This window comes from Capra hircus, chromosome 14 (assembly GCF_001704415.2).
Source record: "Capra hircus breed San Clemente chromosome 14, ASM170441v1, whole genome shotgun sequence".
Classification (NCBI taxonomy): domain Eukaryota; kingdom Metazoa; phylum Chordata; class Mammalia; order Artiodactyla; family Bovidae; genus Capra; species Capra hircus.
In genome coordinates this window covers 49,603,504-49,621,792 of record NC_030821.1, presented here as the reverse complement: position 1 = coordinate 49,621,792, position 18,289 = coordinate 49,603,504, and the positions used below count along the sequence as shown (strand labels likewise).

The following is an 18,289-nucleotide window of genomic DNA, read 5'->3' as shown; positions in this document are numbered from 1 at the left end:
TAAATAAGCAGGGTGACAATATACAGCCTTGACATACTCCGTTTCCTATTTGGAACCAGTCTGTTGTTCCATGTCCAGTTCTATCTGTTGCTTCCTGACCTGCATATAGGTTTCTCAAGAGGCAGGTCAGGTGGTCTGGTATTCCCATCTCTCTCAGAATTTTCCACAGTTTATTGTGATCCACACAGTCAAAGGCTTTGGCATAGTCAATAAAGCAGAAATAGATGTTTTTCTGGAACTCTCTTGCTTTTTTGATGATCCAGTAGATGTTTGCTATTTGATCTCTGGTTCCTCTGCCTTTTCTAAAACTAGCTTGAACATCTGGAAGTTCACAGTTCATGTATTGCTGAAGCCTGGCTTGGAGAATTTTGAACATTACTAGTGTGTGAGATGAGTTCAGTTGTGCGGTAGTTTGAGCATTCTTTGGCATTGCCTTTCTTTGGGATTGGACTGAAAACTGACCTTTTCCAGTCCTGTGGCCACTGCTGATTTTTCCAAATTTGTTGGCATATTGAGTGCAGCACTTTCACAGCATCATCTTTCAGGATTTGAAATAGCTGAACTGGGATTCCATCACCTCCACTAGCTTTGTTCATAGTGATGCTTTCTAAGGCCCATTTGACTTCACAATCCAGGATGTCTGGCTCTAGGTGATTGATCACACCATTGTGATTATCTTGGTTGTGAAGATCTTTTTTGTACAGTTCTTCTGTGTATTCTTGACACCTCTTCTTAGTATCTTCTGCTTCTGTTAGGTCCATACCATTTCTGTCCTTTATCGAGCCCATCTTTGCATGAAATATTCCCTTGGTATCTCTAATTTTCTTGAAGAGATCTCTAGTCTTTCCCATTCTGTTCTTTTCCTCTATTTCTTTGCATTAATCACTGAGGAAGGCTTTCTTATCTCTCCTTGCTATTCTTTGGAACTCTGCATTTAAATGGGAATTTTCCTTTTCTCCTTTGCTTTTTGCTTCTCTTCTTTTCACAGCTATTTGAAAGGCCTCCCCAGACAGCCATTTTGCTTTTTTGCTTTTCTTTTCCATAGGGATGGTCTTGATCCCTGTCTCCTGTACAATGTCATGAACCTCCGTCCATAGTTCATCAGACACTCTATTTATCAGATCTAGTCCCTTAAATCTATTTCTCACTTCCACTGTATAATCATAAGGGATTGATTTAGGTCATACCTGAATGGTTTAGTGGTTTTCCCTATTTTCTTCAATTTAAGTCTGAGTTTGGCAATGAGGAGTTCATGATCTGAGCCACAGTCAGCTCCCAGTCTTGTTTTTAATAACTGTATAGAGCTTCTCCATCTTTGGCTGCAAAGAATATAATCAGTCTGATTTCAGTGTTGACCATCTGGTGATGTCCATGTGTAGAGTCTTCTCTTGAGTTGTTGGAAGAGGGTGTTTGCTGTGACCAGTGCGTTCTCTTGGCAAAACTCTATTAGCCTTTGCCCCGCTTCATTTTGTACTCCGAGGCCAAATTTCCTTTTTACTCCAGGTATTTTTTGACTTGATACTTTTGCATTCCAGTTCCCTATAATGAAAAGGACATTTTTTGGGGGGGTGTTAGTTCAATAATAGACTATATGTTAATAATTATAATTTACAAATGCAATAAAGTTAGTATCCTTCTATTCTAAGTAAGACTGTGCTTTTTGAGTTTGATACCAAAAGCATATTTCTGATTCTCTAAATAAATGAATTTGTGAATGTACTTTTAAATATGGATTTACTTTGATAAATCATCATCATATTTTTAATTAATTTATTTTAATTGGAGGCTAATTACAATATTATAGTGGTTTTTGCCATACATTGATATGAATCAGCCATGGGTGTACATGTGTCCCCCATCGTGAAACCCGCTCCCACCTCCCTCCCCATTCCATCGCTCAGGGTTGTCCCAGTGCACTGTCCCTGAGCGACCTGTCTCATGCATCGAACCTGGACTGGTGATCTATTTCACATATGCTAAACCATCATAATATTTTAAAATCATTACAATTTCAATCTATACTAATTCTGTGCAAACTTGGTCTTGACTGTATGCCATTGTTGTCATTCAAGTTGCCAAGTCATGTCCGACTCCTTGCGACCCCATGGACTGCAGCACACCAGGCTTCCCTGCCCTTCACTGTCTCCCAGAGTTTGCTCATACTCATGTTCATTGAGTTGATGATGTCATCTAACCATTTTATCATCTCTCTACCCCTTCTCCTCCATCCCTCAATCTTTTGTAGCATCAGGGACCTCTTCAGTGAGTTGGCTCTTTGCATCAGGTGGCCAAAGTATTGAAGATTCAGCTTCACAGTCAGTCCTTCCAATGAATATTCAGGGCTGATTTCCTTGAGGATTGACTGGTTTGATCATCATAGCAGGTAGAATAAGTAACAGATGAGGTCTCCTGGCTTTGTCCTGCTTTTCTAGGCCTCCTCTGTCCATCACTGTTATTTGCCCCAGTGGGTCTCCATCTTATACAGTGATTTAGCTTATAATTTACAGAAATTTAATAATCTCTATCTTGTATTTATTTTTGTGTTCATTCTAAGTACAAAGACATAATTATCACTATTTCTGGGTTCATTTGCTCCCTCCAGTATGTTCTACAAAGCTGTAGCTGCCTGAACCCTAAATTAGCTTGAATGATTGCTTGGACTTTGTCCTTCCCTTTTTTCCCTGGGCTCTCTGACTTGCAGCCTGGTTGCTTTCTACATTAGCCTATCTTTGGTGAGCTAAAGAACATACTAATTATTCTTTGAACTGAAAATGGATTTCGGCCTCGCTGGATAAAATTGTGGAAACCTTCACACTTATTTAAATATTCTCCTCAGGATGCATCCTCCCCTCCTCTCATCTCTCTTCAAAGCACTAGCTCGGGAGAGTTTCCATTTAAATAAGTTGCATAACACTGCACATTTTTACTACTTACCTAATGTTCCTGTTAGTGAAGACTTCATGGAAATTTTATTATTTTTCATTTTTATTCTGGAAGATGCCAACAATTATCATAAATAAGCTTTTATTGAAAAAAATTATGTCAGTGCAAAAATATTGCTCTTTCACACCTGATATTTAGGAGTACGAGGTCACACAGAGGGCACACAGGCTTACAGGATCAAAGCCAGGATCCTTTGTTTGTCGAGGAAAAAACCTCTGGATAAGAGAGAGAGCGAGCCCTGGATGAGAGAGAGCACGAGAGAGAGTGAGCCTGTCTCATGGCGCCCTCTGCTGGCCATGAAGCTCACAGTCCTGCATTTTTCTCAATAAGAAAAAGTGAATCTCAGGCAGTATAAAACAGCAGTCAAAAAAAAGGCTCACCATGTGTTGAGCTAGCACCTATTTCTTTAATATAGAAGTAGAAATCAATACATATTCTTCCTTGCAATCTACCATTAAAATTTTGGGGGGTTCACTAAAGGTATATTTTCTTAACTTTTATAAAATACTGATCTTTTACTCTCATATTCTAACTCAATTATAATTTTATGAAATTATTTTTTCTGTGACTTTTAAACTTAGTTTATGAATCTGATGAAGGTAATAAGAGTTACTAATTTTACTTAAAATGGAAAAATGAAACAGAAGCTATTATTTGTAAGACCTTTAAAAAATAAAGGTCTTATTTATTAGTCTTTCCCTTCTCTTTTCTTAGTCACTGTATTGGTTTTCTATTGCTGTTGTAACAAATTGAAATAACACAAGTTTATTATCCTACAATTCTGTAGGTTAAAGGGTAAACATGAGGCTTCCTGGGCTAAAATCAGGTGTAACAGGGCTTTATTCTTTCCTGAAGTTCTAGGGAAAATCTGTTACCTTGCCTTTTCCAGCTTCTAAAGGCTGCTGCAGACCTGGTGCATGATCCCTTTTCTACATCTTTAAAACCAGCAATGCCTCATCTCTCTCTAACTGCATCCAGGAAAAGCTATTCACTTTTCTGGAATCCTGTGATTAGTCTGGGGCCATCCAGCTAATCTTAATAATTTCACCTTGATCTCACTTTTAACCTTAATCATGCAAAGCCCCTTTTGCCATGTAATGCACTGTGTTCGTAGTTTTGAGGATTAGCATGTGGGCATCTTTGGGAAGCCATTATTTTGCTTACCTGGCCACCATCCAAGTTCAGATTTCATGTGGTTGCTGTTCAGTCACTCAATCGTGTCTGACTCTTTGGGCCTCCATGGACTGCAGCACGCCAGGCTTCCCTGTCCTTCACTGTCTCCTGGAGTCTGCTTAAACTCATGTCCATTGAGTCGGTGATGCCATCCAACCATCTCGTTCTCTGTTGCCCCCTTCTCCTCTTGCCTTCAGTCTTTCCCAGCATCAGGGTCTTTTCCAGTAAGTCAGCTCTTCGTATCAGGTGGCCAAAGTATTGGAGCTTCAGCTTCAGCATCAGTCCTTCCAGTGAATATTCAGGATTGATTTCCTTTAGGATCGACTGATTTGATCTCCTTGCTGTCCAAGGCACTTTCAAGAGTCTTCTCCAGCACCACAGTTTGAAATCATCAGTTCTTCAGTACTCAGCCTTCTTTATCTATATGAAAGATACCTTTCATATCTTTATCTTATTCTTTAGGCTCCTACCATTCTAATTCGCCCTTCAAAATGCCATAGAATACATTGGCTGATGTCTTCTCAGTTACCCTTTAGTAGGGCAGTATGACCCATCCTTCAACTCCTGTGAGAGTTGGATGTTTGTGGACTCAGGCTCCTCCAGAGAATTGTTTCAACTCATTGGGGGCTGTCCTGCCCAGAGATGCTTGGATTGGTGTCACCAATGACTAACCAAAGTGAGGCTCTGAGTTTTCATTTACATTACAGAGCTTCCTGTGGGATCAGCCTGAGAGCAGACTTTAGCTGAATGAGCTGAATGCTTATCTTTGCTTAGCTTCTTCCCATCTTCTGCTTCTTTCACTGTCTTACAAGCTTCACTTAAGAGACCCCCATCAGTAAGTCTCTTGCTTATTATCTGCCTTTAGGGAACCCTACCTAGGGAATCCTGCTAAAAAAAATTTCAGTGACTCCCTGCTATTTAACAGGTTAAGTCCAACTTCCTAAGACTAGAATGAACAGACTATTTTGTCATTCAGATCTGTATCTTCTGCTTTATTTTCCTTTTTTTTTCCTCTACTCAGAGTCTGAGCTGTGCTGAAAAAGGAATACTGTGTGGCAGCCAGGCTCTAGTATTTTGAAATCATGTATTTTATGTATTTCTACATTTCTGCTGATTGTCATCCCCTCCCCTTTTTCCTGCTGTTTTCTATCCTTCAAGCTCAAGTTTTCAGTGTCTAAAACACTGTATATGCACAGTTCTTGTTTGAGCAAATGATCCTGCTTCTAGAAGTCTATTCCAAGGACACACGGGCAAAGCTATAGAAAGACCAATGTGTGTGACTATTCATTGCTGTGCTATTGTAATAGAAAAAGGGTTGAAATAACTAAATGTTCATTAAAAGAAGAGTAAGGGATAAATTATAGTACATCTACTATAGAGTACTGTACAGCTATAAAAATGAAAGAATATCTCTATAAATACATAGAACAATCCCCAGGATATACTGTTGAATAAAATAGGCAAGGATAAATGTGTTTATAGTGTGCTACCATTTATCTAAGTAAGTGTAATGGAACTGTGGATATGTATTTACTTAAATTAAAGCCAAAATAACAAAGGCAGAACCTGCCATATTGTAAAACACATACACACACACACACACAATTACTTTTTAAACGTTACCAATGGGAGAAGGGGAGGAAGAGAAAATGAGAGTGAAGCAGATAGAGAGTAGAAAGCAGGGATAGAATCTTGACTTCTTTGAACTTTGTGTATATGAGACTTTGGAACCATTTAAATATTCTATATATAATTTTTGGGAAGCACGGTTAACTCTTAAAACAGTGATTTCTGACAGATGAGCCCAAACAGTATGGCAAAACACACTCAGATGAATTACTCTGTCTTTGTAAACTAGTGATTTGATTTTTCTCTGGTGGAATATACCCAAAGGACAGAGGGAACAACATCAGCTCTTAACCTGTTTTTAGTGACTGTGTTGTTAATGGCAGTTTTGGTATTATTATAAAGAGGCTGTTGTGTATGCTTTGTGTGATATACAAAGAATTATGTTGATATTCTTAAGAACCAGAATATTTGGCATAGGGGGAAAAAATATAAATATAAGACCAATAAATTTAAGTGAAAATCCTATATCCTGCTTTGAATGAAAAATACCATTATGAACTCATTTTTTTTTTTAAATTTTTAAAACAAAAGTACAATCTCTACAGGCAGTGAACATAACTAGAGTGCAGGGATTCTTTCTTTTTTCTCAACTTTTCTGTAAGGCTGAATTATTTAGGTTTAAAACATAAACATTTCTTAGATCTGTCCACTATTACCAACACCAAAACAGGGAGTACCCCAAGTATGCAGATTCTAGTCTTAAAATATATTTTCAACTAAAAAGAATCAGAGTCTGTTGGAATAATGGTTGAGTCTAGGTCAAGAGCAGATGGTATTTACAAAATGAGCCTAAAATGCCTTATGCCAGAAGGCAAGAACTATGAAAGATCTCTAGGATTGTGTCAGAAGAGCTCAGGAGCCAACTTCAGTAGTCTTCTGCTGGAAAGAGTTGAGAAAACTTGAATAAAATAATAATTGCAGTGTAATGAATTATACCTAATACTTTAAGATACATATGTTTATCCAAAAATTATTCATGTTTAGTAAGTTAAACCAGCAAGCTTTAGTAGGTTAAACCTGCAGGAGACGTGGTTTGATCCCTGGGTTGGGGAGATCCCCTGGAGGAGGGCATGGCAACCCACTCCAGTATTCTTGCCTGGAGAATCCCATGGACAGAGGAGCCTGGTGGGCTACAGTTCAAAGGGTCGCAAAGAGTTGGATATAACTGAGCACTCAGGCATATGCCTAGGGAACCAAAGTTACTGTTTTTAAAAACTGGTAGAAGTCAAGGAAAAAAATCAGATTTTTCATCCTCCTTTGTATATAAATCGTACTTCAGAGTAACCTAATATTTGATGACAGGAAGTTTCTGTCTACAGAAGTATTCCAGCCAATAAGTGATTATGGAATTGTAAAATTAGACAGTCACCATTTGGCAATGCCTGTCGAATTAATGGATCTAAGCAGTAATTATCAATGCTGCCCAAATCATTAGAGAAGACAGTCTTATGTGCCTCCAGATAAAACTAACCATTCTCTCTGAAGAAGTATTGGCAAAAACAAAAACCACAGCAAAACAACTTTATCCCGAACTAACTACTAATTTACAGAAATTACAAAGGGCGCAGGAACATTTTAAACCGCATCACAGGGAGGCAAAGGGGAAAATCCAGACTGTGGAAAACTCAAGGACATACAACTCAGATTTTTGAACAGTAACAGCAATGACAAAATTTAAAGAGAGAAAATGAGACAGAGGAAGAGAATAGGGAGATTAAAAGAGATATAAAAGACCGTTGATCAGTCAGTCTTGCTTAGAGTCTGTGCAAACAAACAGATAATCAGGGAAATTTGATAGCTAAATAGATATTTGATATTAAAACATTCTCACTTTGTATTTAAGTATGATAATGGTATTTGTTTACAAAAAAAAGCACTCTTACCTTTTAGAGATTACTTACTCAACTATTTACAAACGATGTGATGTCTGGTGAATGGAATTTTCTTCTAAGTGATTTGAGCAAAAAAAGGGTGATGTGGAAGGCACGTGGGTAGAGATGAGGGTAAAGTGAGTTTCCTCGTGAGTTGATAATTGAGGAAAATGTGTGTGGATACAAAGGAGTTTGTTTTACTCTTCCTTCTCCTTTTGTATTAGTGTGAAAAATTCCATAATGAAGAGTAAAACTTTTAGATCATGGGTAGGAGGGTGCAGAAGATAGTGAAGGAAAGGAGGAGAGATTATATTCAGCGCCTGTTAGCATTAGCAGGTATGCTCGGGTTTTTGATATGTTATTAAATCTAGTTCTTGTATCAGTCTGACGAAGTGGTTATGCTTTTCTTGGCTTACAGATAAGGAAACCGAAGCTAGGATGATTAAGTGATTTGCTGAAAGTCTCAGAATTAGTACTGATTCTTCATCTGTCTGATTCCAAATCCATGCTTGTCCCTTGCACTATGTACTATGTACTCCACTTTAAGAGAAAAATCTGAAAGTGAGTTTCATTCATTGTTTGAACAACTTTATTGAGAGAAAATTCACATAAAATCTTCCCCTTTAACATGTATAAAGTGAAAGTGAAGTCACTCAGTCGTGTCTGACTCTTTGCGACCCCGGGGACTGTAGCCCACCAGGCTCCTCCGTCCATGGGATTCTCCAGGCAAGAATACTGGAGTGGGTTGCCATTTCCTTCTCCAGGGGATCTTCCCGATCCAGGGATCAAACCCAGGTCTCCCGCATTGCAGGCAGACGCTTTAACCTCTGAGCCACAAGTGAAAGTTTAGTGGGTTTTAGTATATTCAAAGAGTTGTGTAACCATTTTGTTAGTGTTTAGTCGGTAGGTCATGTCCAACTCTTTTGCAACCCCAGGGACTGTAGCACGCCAGGCTCCTCTGTCCATGCGATTTTTCAGGAAAGAATACTGGACTGGGTTGCCATTTCATACTCCAGGGGATCTTGCTGACCCAGGGATCCACCCTGTGTCTCTTGTATCTCCTGCATTGACAGACAGACCACTACTACAACTTAAATTTGGAACATTTTCACCATCCCAAGAAATCCCATGTCCACTCCCCATTCCTCCTAATCCCTTAGCCTAAGACGACCGACCGCTAATTAACTTTCTGTCTCTTTAGATTTGCCATACTAGGAATTTCATACAAATGCAATCATAAAATACGTGGTCTTTTTTCACTATCTTCTTTCATTTAGCATAATGTTTTCAAGCTTCATTAATGGTGTGGCATATATCAGTACTTCCCTTCTTTTTATTGCTGAAAAATATTTTGTGGTATAAATACACTGAGTGCTCAGTCACTCAGTCCTGTCCAACTCTTTGCGACCCTTTGGATTGTCACCTGCCAGGCTCCTCTGTCCATGGGATTTTTCAGGCAAGAACACTGGAGTGGGTTGCCATGCCTCCCCAAGGGGATCTTCCCAACCCAGGGACTGAACCTGAGTGTCTTGGGTCTCCTCTGGTGCAGATGGATTCTTTACCTCTGAGCCATGGGAGAAGCCTAATAGATATACCACATTTTGTTTATTCATTGATCAATTTGTGGACATTTGAGTTGTTTCTGCTTGTCAGCCATTAAGAAGGATGTTTGTAGGAACGTTCATGCACAAGTTTTGTGTGGATATGTTTTTAAAATTTCTCTTGTATATATAGGGAATGAAAATGCTAAGACATATCTCACTCTGTGTTTAATTTTTTGAGGAATTATCAAACTGTTTCACATAGTGGCAACACCATTTTACAATCCAGCCAGCAAGTATTAAGGTTCAAATTTCTCGATATTCTTGCAGACACTTGTTGTTTATCTTAAATTATAGCCATCCTCCTGATGTAAATATCAATATTATTTTACTGTGGCTTTGATTTATATTGTCCTAATGACTAATAAGGACTTCCCTGGTGGCTCAGTCGGTAAAGCGTCGGTCTACAATGCGGGAGACCTGGGTTCGATCCCTGGGTTGGGAAGATTCCCTGGAGAAGGAAAGGGCAACCCACTCCAGTACTTTTGCCTAGAAAATCCCATGGACGGAGGAGCCTGGTGTCCATGGGGTCGCAAAGAGTCAGACACGACTGAGCGACTTCACTTTCAAACTTTCTCTTTCAAACTTTCTCTTTCAATGACTAATAATATTGGTAATGCATTATTGAAACATTGAATCATACATTACCTTAATTTTGTCATTCTTTTATTCACTCTACAAATGTATATCAAATACTTTCTATTAATATATGCCAGACCTTGGAGAAGAAATGACAATTCACCTTTTGTAGGTGAAGGCATGAATGGTAGTAGCTGATGGGTTTGGTGATGAGGAAATGAACAAATCCTCTGCTGGTTGCTTTCATTTTCTCACTGAGATAAGCAACATGATCAGTTGAGAATCAGGAGAGAGAAGGAGACGTTGTAATTAAGGAATAAAAATGTATCTGAACTAAAAGGGAAAAACACAACTAATTGAACTTCAAGTAATCTTGCAATATGGCACATGCATTTTTTAAATGTGTTGTTGAAGGATAATTGCTTTACAGAATTTTGTTGGTTTCTGCCAAACATCAACATGAATCAGCCATAGGTATACATATGTCCCCTTCCTCTTGACTCTCCCTCCCATCTCCTTCCCCATTGCATACTTCTAGGTTGTCACAGAGCCCATGTTTGAGTTCCATGAGTTATATAGCAAATTCCCATTGTCCATCTATTCTACATATGGTAATGAAGTTTCCATGTTACTCTCTCCATACATCTCACCCTCTCTTTCCTGCCCCCCCATGTCTATAAGTCTGTTCTCTATGTCTCTCTCCCTTGCTGCCCTGCAAATAATTTCATCAGTACCATCTTTCTAGAGTCCTAATGCATGTATATGCATTAGTATATGATATTTATCTTTCTCTTTCTGACTTACTTTACTCTGTAAAATAGGTTCCAGGTTCATCCACCTCAGTAGAAGTGACTCAAATGCATTCCTTTTTATGGCTGAGTAATATTCCTTTGTATTTATGTACCACAGCTTCTTTATCCATTCATCTGTCTGTGGACATCTAGACTGCATCTATGTCCTAGCTATTGTAAGTTGTGCTGCAATGAACACTGAGGGACATGTGTCTTTTTCAGTTTTGGTTTCCTCAGGGTATATCCCTAGTAGTGGGATTTCTGGGTCGTGTGGTGGTTTTATTCCTAGTTTTTAAGGAGTCTCCATACTATTTTCTGTAGTGGCTGTATCAATTTACATTCCCACCAACAGTGGCACATGCATTTTTAACTTTATTAGTAATACAGAATTTATCTCAAAAGAGATTTATTAGTATATACTCTCAACAACAGTTTGTAATAATATATTTTGCTCCTGATCCTTGCCAACACTGGCTGTTGTCAAGTATTTTAATGAAATTTTTTTTTCTCATGGATTCAATTATTGCTTGTAATACTTAATTTTCAGTAAGATTGAATGCCTGCTTTTCTCTTTTGCTCATTTTTATTGCCCACTTATTTTTTTCTTTAGATTTGTGTGAGTTTATTATATATTTTTAACATCAACTCTTGTTGGTCTTGTGTGTCTCAAATACCTTCTTAAATTTTTAGGCTTGTCATCACTTTTTAAATAGTGCCTTCTATTAACAGACATTTTTAACATTAACATATCATGTTTTGTTTAAGAAATCTTTTCTACTTAACATCATAAAAGTATTACTTTTTATTTCCTATTAAGAATTCTGTTTTTTTATCTTTAATCTACTTGAGAACTTTTTTTAATATTGTAAGAAGTTGGAACATATTTTCCCCTATATGCATAATAAATTTCTTGTAACCATTTATTGAAAAGTTCATTTGTCCATAAATGTGCATGCTTCTGTCACTTACCTTGTTTCTGGACATTCAGTTTTCCTCTTTGGTCCATTTGCTTATATCTGTTACTCCATTGGGTTTGGAGTTGCTTTGTATTTTAGATTAGTATGAGAGAATTGACATCTTTGCATTTCTGAATCTTTGTACTCATGAACAAGGCATGTTTCCATTTAATTGAATATTGTAGTGTTTTATAAAAAAGTCATATTGAAAAAGAGCAGGCAGATTTTTGTTAAATTGGTTCCTAAGTACCTTGTGTTCTTGACTACTATTGTAAATGGTATCTGTTTTACAAGTTACATTTTAAAACTTGTTGGCATATAGAAATGAAAATTATTTTTCTAGTTTTAGTAAAATTCAGTAAACTTGCTAAGCTCATTAATTTGTAACTTTTTTCTGAATTCTCTTGATTTTTCTATATAAAAAATATATGTGAATGATAATAGTTTTGTTTCTTCTTTTCTATTAAGTGATGAGACTAATTTGGGATAACCACACTGAAAACTTTCTGTTAGAAAATAGAAATAATTAGAGGTTTATAGAAGTGACTGGTTCATCAGTCAGTTCAGTTCAGTCACTCAGTCATGTCTGACTCTTTGTGACCCCATGAATTGCAGCACACCAGGCCTCCCTGTCCATCACCAACTCCTGGAGTTTACTTAAACTCAGGTCCATCGAGTCAGTGATGCCATCCAGCCATCTCATCCTCTGTCGTCCCCTTCTCCTCCTGCCCCCCAATCCCTCCCAGCATCAGGGTCTTTTCCAATGAGTCAACTCTTCACGTGAGGTGGCCAAAGTACTGGAGTTTCAGCTTTAGCATCAGTCCTTCCAGTGAACACCCAGGACTGATTCCTTTAGGATGGACTGGTTGGACCTCCTTGCAGTCCAAGGGACTCTCAAGAGTCTTCTCCAACCCCACAGTTCAAAAGCATCAATTCTTAAGTGCACAGTGTTCTTTATAGTCCAACTCTCATATCCATACATGACCACTGAAAAAACCATAGCCTTGACTAGACGGACCTTTGTTGGCAAAGTAATGTCTCTGTTTTTTGAATATGCTATCTAGGTTGGTCATAACTTTCCTTCCAAGGAGTAAGCGTCTTTTAATTTCATGGCTGCAATCACCATCTGCAGTGATTCTGGAGCCCCAAAAAATAAAGTCTGACACTGTTTCCACTGTTTCCAGCAGCTCTCAAATCTTGCTGGACAGATGTCATCAGGTCTTCCTGTCCAAAGTGTTGGAAGGTGTTCCTTAGTTGGGCTCTAGTTCTATTTGCTGGGCTTCCCCATCCGTTGTTTTCCATATTTTGTGGCTTTACCATCTGAATGTTTCTTTCTTTCTTTTTTAACCTTTTGGCTACTTCTGAAGAAACCATTGGAAAGGATTCCTTTGAGTAACTTCTTCAACTTTCTGACTTTCTGTAGAAAAAATGGAGTTGTCAAAGGCTATTTATTATTTCTTGAATAGTCTCAGTCCTTTTTACTTCAGGCTAATGCCTTTGCCAACTACCTCAAATAATTTTTGTGTTTCTGGGGTATTTGATTCAGAGAGTAAGTTAACATTTCAAAGTTGCACAGGCCAAAACTGGTTCTGAAGCTGTAAATATGTTTATGGATTTTTTTTCCCTAAAAAATATATGTCTTTCCTTAATCCTCTTAGTGCAAATATAGGCTTAACATTTAATAGTATTACTGTTAATTTTCATTCTTATACTTCAAATGATATTAAACTGTGGCAGATAAATATGCCTTTTCAGTAATTGCAAGTCATTAATTTGACTGCATGATTTCATAGCTGAAAGCTTTGATTTCCTAGCTTTGGGAATATAAATACAGAAGGATATCAGATCAGTTGCTATCTTATGCAAACACTAAAAATTATTTGCTATATTTTCATGAAGGTTGGGGACTCAATATCAAGATATCTAACTATTTTCTGTCACTTATTATCACTTGGATAAATTTCACTAAATATATCTAAATCATAGTTCACATGTTTTTGGTATATTGGTATATTAATTAATACTACATTGTATATATTTTAATATTGTATTTGTATAATATTTGGGGAAATTGTAAAGATTCAGTTGATCAGATCTGAATTTTAAGGAATTATTCAAGACTCTTGTAATATTGCAAATTATAAGCTTGTTTCTCAGATTAAGATATTTTAAAATATATTTTTTCTTATTATAAGTACATATTTATAATAGAATATTGAAAAGACATGCAAATGCCAAAATAAGAATTAAGAATTACCTGTAGTCCCTCCATTCAGATAAAAACCATTAAATTTTGGTGTTACCATTGTGTTTTCCAGTAAATCAAGCAGTGTCTGGCACATGGTGAATCATAATAAATATAAAAGAATGGATAAATGAAGGAATTAATCTATGAATGATGAATTGATGGTTTATAGGAGAAACCCTGAGAGGTTTTGTTTGTCATTTTTTATTGAAAGTGCCTGACTTTAAGCTTTGATTGCCGAGGCATCTACCTCAAAGGCGGTGTCCATGGTTTCCCAGGCAAGAATACTGGGGTTGGCTGCCATTTCTTTCTCCAGGGGATCCTCTCAATCTAGGGATTAAAGCCAGGTCTCCTGAAATGCAGGCAGATTCTTTACTGATTGAGCTGCCAAGGATGCCTACTTCAAGGGTAGCTATCACTAATAAACATATTTCAGAGATCCAGGTCCCACCCCCACCTTGTAGTTCGTTTGTCTTAGAGGTGTTACTTGATTTTAATAACCTGATGATTCTTTTTTTTTTTTTTCACCTGGCCACTTAGTTTTTCTCTTCCCACTTTACATTTCTACTCTCTCTTTTAAATTTGCCAGTGAAGAATGAGCCCATAAAAACCCATAGCCCCCTCCTTTAACCCCAGTAAAAGCAGAAACCCAGGCCCATGCTTGCTCTCTTTCACTCCCCCTCTGTGTGGTACCAGGTGTACTGTGTAACTTGAGATTCTGTTAAGTCATCTGTTCAGTTCAGTCACTCAGTCGTGTCCAACTCTTTGTGATCCCATGGACTACAGCATGCCAGGCTTCTCTGTCCATCACAAACTCGCAGAACTTGCTCAAACTCATGTCTGTCGAGTTGGTGATGCCATCCAACCGTCTCATCCTGTCGTCCCCTTCTCCTCCTGCCTTCAATCTTTCCCAGCATTGGAGTCTTTTCCAATGAGTCAGTTCTTCGCATCAGCTGGCCAAAGTATTGGAGTTTCAACTTCAGCATCAGTCCTTCCAATGAATATTCAGGACTGATTTCCTTTAGGATGGACTGTTTGGATCTCCTTGCAGTCCAGAGGATTCTCAAGAGCCTTCTCCAACACTGCAGTTCAAAAGCATCAATTCTTCCGCACTCAGCTTTCTTTATGGTCCAACTCACATCCATACATGACCACTGGAAAAATCATAGCTTTGACTAGACAGATCTTTGTCGTTAAAGTAATGTCTCTGCTTTTTAATATGCTGTCTAGGTTGGTCATAGCTTTTCTTCCAAGGAGCAAGTGTCTTTTAATTTCATGGCTGCAGTCACCATCTGCAGGGATTTTGGAGCCCCCCAAAATAAAGTCTGTCACTGTTTCCATTGTTTCCCCATCTATTTGCCATGAAGTGATGGGACCAGATGATATGATCTTAGTGTTTTGAATGTTGAGTTTAAGCCACCTTTTTCACGCTCCTCTTTCACCTTCATCAAGAGGCTCTTTACTTCTTCACTTTCTGCCACAAGGGTGGTGTCCTCTGTGTATGTAAGGTTATTGATATTTCTCCCAGCAATCTTGATTCCAGCTTGTGCTTCATCCAGCCCGGCATTTCACATAATGTACTCTGCATATAAGTTTAATAAGCAGTGTGACAATGTACAGCCTAGTCATATTCCTTTCGCAGTTGGAACCAGTCTGTTGTTCCATGTCCTGTTGTAACTGTTGCTTCTTGACCTGCATACAGATTTCTCAGGAGGCAGATAAGATGATCTGGTATTCCATCTCTTGAAAAATTTCCTACAGTTTGTTGTGTTCTACACACTCAAAAGCTTTGGTGTAGTCAATAAAACACAAGTAGATGTTTTTTTATGGAACTCTCTTGCTTTTTCTATGATGCAATGGATGTTGGCAATTTGATCTCTGGTTCTTCTGCCTTTTCTAAATCCAGCTTGAACATCTGAAGTTCATGGTTCACGTACTGTTGAAGCCTGGCTTGGAGAATTTTGAGCATTCTTTTGCTAGCATGTGAGATGAGTGAAATCGTGTGGTAGTTTGAACATTCTTTGGCATTGCCCTTCTTTGGGATTGGAATGAAGACTGACCTTTTCTGGTCCTGTGGCCGCTGCTGGGTTTTCCAGATTTGCTGGCATATTGAGTGCAGCACTTTCACAGCATCATTTTTGTAGGATTTGGAAATGCTCAACTGGAATTCCATCACTTCCACTAGCTTTGTTTGTAGTGATGCTTCCTAAAGCCACACAAAGATGTTTCTGTAAGTCCTTCTGTAAGTTCTGTAATAAACCTTTATTTTTGCAAGTTGCCTGGTGATTATTGCTGAAGAGTGTCTTGCACTTATACTAAGAATCACAAGGGCTGGTTCAGTAACAGCATTAGTTATTGGTAGGCTGAAACTGGCACATGAAGATATACCCATATGAATTTTTTAAACAAAAATTAGATCTTACAATAGATATTGCCTTTTAATCTACTTTGTTTCCCTACTGAGGTATCCCTAGCAGTTGCATGTCTTTGGTATTCATTTTAAAGTATTAAATGATGTAAATATTTAAAATATCATTTTAAGGGTCACATCATATCCTAGTTTATGAAAAAAGATCATGTTAGCATTTTTTAAAATTAGCATAGCATGCCTATCATTGATACTGCTCTGCTTCCAACCTCTACTGGATTTCTCTAAGTGTTAGTTGCTCTGTCGTGGCTGACTCTGTGACCCTATGAACTGTAGCCCACCAGGCTTCTCTGTTCATGAGATTCTCCAGGGAATAATACTGGAGTGGGTTGCCATTTCCTTTTCCAAGGAATCTTCCCAACCCAGGGATTGAACCTGGGTCTCCTGCATTGCAGGCAGATTCTTTACCGTCTGAGCCACCAGGGAAGCCCTGGATTTCTAGAAGTCCAAAATGCTTTGCAGTTGGAGGCAATGTATCCTTCTAACCCTAACTCTCCTGGACTTTGACTCTACCTCAATTTCTTCCACATTTGAGAAATTATGCATCATTTTCTAACAACACCAGGCTCTTTCACTATGTGGGCCTTCCCATACAGTCCTCCTTGTGTTGCAAATGCTAATCCTCCCCCTCTTCCATCTTGAGAACAAACACACAGCCTAAGAAATCCAAATCAAAGATTTCATTCCTGGATCCTTTACCAAAACGGCCTTCATGAGTGGGCACCAATCCTATAGAGGAAGTCATCTGTAAAGATGGAAAGAACTGAACTTTTATGTCAATTCAGAAAGAAAGGAAAAAAAAGGAACATTTTGATTTGAGGAAGCAGTTTAAAATCTAGACAAGAATATTTCCCTATCACCCTTTTCATGGCAATATGTTATCTAAGGCACAGAAATTCTTTTCTTCTCTTCAGGAAACCATGGCATTTAGTTCTTCTCTTCTGAGACCTCGTGTGATTGGAGAGTGGATTGGTCGAGAAGAGAATGATGCTGACCCCCTGGCTGCTGAAATGCTACAGCCCCCATTTCCCAGAAGTAAAAATGAACAATGGGAAAATGAAGATAGTAGCTCTAGCCCTGCAGGAAGGTGAGATGAGATGTCTTCTAAGATTCTGAACACTTTCATCATTTCAGACAAAAGGGCAACCACATGCATGATTGTGATGAGATAACTCTTAGCAATTTTATATAGAATATTATATCACATATAAGATAATTAATTTCTTTTTTAAAATTAGAGTTTTCTCAGATTTGCTTTTAGATTTGGCTTTGATTTTTTGCTTTACATTTAGCAAGCTCATAATTTCTTTGCTACCAAAACCAAATAGAAAAATAATTACAAAGACATAAACTGTCGGTCAAGACCTACTGTAATATTGGACAAGACCGGCTTATTATTAGGGTGAGGGTTAAGATTGGAGAGGGAAGACTTCTGATTTACCAGAGAGATCTAGTTATTCAGCAAGAAGAAAACTATTAAATATATGTTAGACTATGGTGGTTCAGTTGCTAAGGCATGTCCAACTCTTGTTACCCCATGGACTATAGCCCACCAGGCTCTTCTGTCCATGGGATTTTCCAGGTAAGAATATTGGAGTGGGTCGCCATTTCCTTCTCCAGGGGATCTTCCTGACCCTGGGATTGAACCCAAGTATGAAAGACTATACAAGGTGGAATTAGATGGAATATATATAGAGAAATCTTGGTTTAGAACCATTTGAGTTTAGAGTTGATAACTTTGATTGAATATAATTATTTACATTCTCTACAGTTTAACTTTTGAAATGATTTTGAAACTATTATAATTTGTGGATTTGAAAGGCCCTGATTTATTTCACTCAATCCTATGATGCTCAAAATGGTTTCAGAAGATTTGCCCTAAGTTTCCATGTACTGGTGCGCATGCATGCTAAGTTGCTTCAATGTGTCTGACTCTTTGCAATGCTATGGACTATAGCCCACCAGGTTCCTCTGTCCATGGGATTCTCCAGGCAAGAATACTGGAGTGGGTTGCCATTTCTTTCTCCAGGGGATCTTTCTGACCCAGTCATCAATGTTGCGTCTCTTTATGTC

General features: G+C 38.1%; 1 protein-coding gene across 1 annotated transcript in view; it reads left to right on the top strand.

The window, feature by feature from the left end:
* Positions 1-18,289, top strand: part of C14H8orf34 (chromosome 14 C8orf34 homolog) — a 338,106-nt gene that overhangs the window by 102,935 nt on the left and 216,882 nt on the right. The window contains exon 6 of the mRNA XM_005689042.3: positions 17,131-17,303. Within this exon, the coding sequence (XP_005689099.2) occupies positions 17,131-17,303 (173 nt within the window). The remainder of the gene's footprint in view (positions 1-17,130; positions 17,304-18,289) is intronic.